The sequence below is a fragment of the Priapulus caudatus genome, unplaced genomic scaffold (assembly GCF_000485595.1).
Source record: "Priapulus caudatus unplaced genomic scaffold, Priapulus_caudatus-5.0.1 Scaffold3955, whole genome shotgun sequence".
In the NCBI taxonomy this organism is placed as follows: Eukaryota; Metazoa; Priapulida; class Priapulimorpha; order Priapulimorphida; family Priapulidae; genus Priapulus; species Priapulus caudatus.
The window spans coordinates 1-1,738 of record NW_014581016.1 but is presented as its reverse complement, the minus strand read 5'-3'; the positions used below and the strand labels follow the sequence as shown (position 1 = coordinate 1,738).

General features: G+C 45.4%; 1 protein-coding gene across 1 annotated transcript in view; it reads right to left on the bottom strand.

Moving 5' to 3' along the window:
* Positions 1 to 987, bottom strand: part of LOC106819661 (kinesin heavy chain-like) — a gene marked incomplete at both ends in the record, with an annotated part of 4,630 nt that extends 3,643 nt beyond the window's left edge. The window contains one exon of the mRNA XM_014824261.1: positions 806 to 987. Within this exon, the coding sequence (XP_014679747.1) occupies positions 806 to 987 (182 nt within the window). The remainder of the gene's footprint in view (positions 1 to 805) is intronic.
* Between the last annotated feature and the right edge of the window lie 751 nt (positions 988 to 1,738).

Genomic DNA, 1,738 nt, shown 5'->3' with positions numbered 1-1,738 from the left:
ACCCACTATAGTTAGCCCCTCTAGTAGGCCTTACCCACTAGTTAGCCCCTCTAGTAGGTCTTACCCACTAGTTAGCCTCTCTAGTAGGTCTTACCCACTAGTTAGCCCCTCTAGTAGGCCTTACCCACTAGTTAGCCTCTCTAGTAGGTTTTATCCACTAGTTAGCCTCTCTAGTAGGTTTATCTGTAAGCCCAGCTCGATCTCTTGAATGTGTCATTCATCACGCTGGGTATATATATATGTATGTGTAGCAAACATACCTGCACTGCGCCGGTAGGGGCTGTGTGCTGAAATTGCATTGACATGTGTGCGTGCATGTGATGCGTGCATGAGTGCGTGCGTGCGTGCGTGCGTGCGGGCGTGCGATGCGTGCGTGAGTGCGTGCGTGCGTGCGTGCGTGCGTATGCATATACGTGTTTCTTCACCTACTAACTAAGCGTGTTCTAACTTTGAGTTAAGTGATCTCGTCTTCTTTCCACAACAACCACAAACCACTTCTTTCTCTATTATACCATTCTGCATCGTAGTTTTCACACGTTTGCTTCTGCACACGAAAACACTCTTTGATTTTTAGTTTCCTAAGATATTCTTCTCTGTTGATGAACTTTTCGCATGCTTTATGATTTCCAAAAGCTTACTTCTCTGGCTGTTTAGTCGTAGTTTCTTCTGCTTGCACTTTGCTCTATATTAGTTGCATGAAAATTTCACCTTTCTAGTACAGCTAACAGTCCCATGAATGCAGAGATTAGTCCTGTGACGACACGTCACCATGACAACTAGCTACTACAATACCCAACAAGCTTACACTTTCTGAGGTAGCGGGGTGGAGCCGTTCACCGCGCCTCCGCCGCGGATGCCCTGTGGCGCCGCCTGTGCCTGGTGACCTCCATGACCTCTGATGGGTTTTGCGACCTGGGCTCCGTGACCGCGACGAGCGAGGTTTCGCTGTCTCACAGCCTCCTTGATTCTGTCAACCTCGTGCTGGTACTATAAACACGTGAATACAGGATCAGCTATAACACGTGAATACAGGATCAGCTATAACACGTGAATACAGGATCATGCTATAACACGTGTTAATACAAGATAAGTATAAACGTGAGATTAACAGGATCAGCTAATAACCGTAATACAGGGATCAGCTTACAACACGTGAATACAGGATCAGCTATACACATGTGAATACAGGATCAGCTAGTAAACAAGGTGAATACAGGATCAGCTATAAACACGCCTCGCCGTCCCACCCCCGCTGAATAAGCAGGATCAGCCTATAACACGTGAATACAGGATCAGCCTATAACAGTGGAATACAGGATTCAGCTTATAACACGTGAAATACAGGATCAGCTGCTATAACACGTGAATACAGGATCAGCTATAACACGTGAATACAGGATCAGCTATAACACGTGAATACAGGATCAGCTATAACACGTGAATACAGGATCAGCTATAACACGTGAATACATGATCAGCTATAACACGTGAATACAGGATCAGCTATAACACGTGAATACAGGATCAGCTATAACACGTGAATACAGGATCAGCTATAACACGTGAATACAGGATCAGCTATACTGCTGTATACCAGATTGATGTAACTGTGGGGGCAGAGCACGTCTGGGTAATGTCTACGTGGGATGTAGATCACTATATTCTACCTCTCTCTACATACAAAACGTATGCACTGAACTAGAGTCCTAGATCAGTATTACTGTGCAGCTACTGTCAC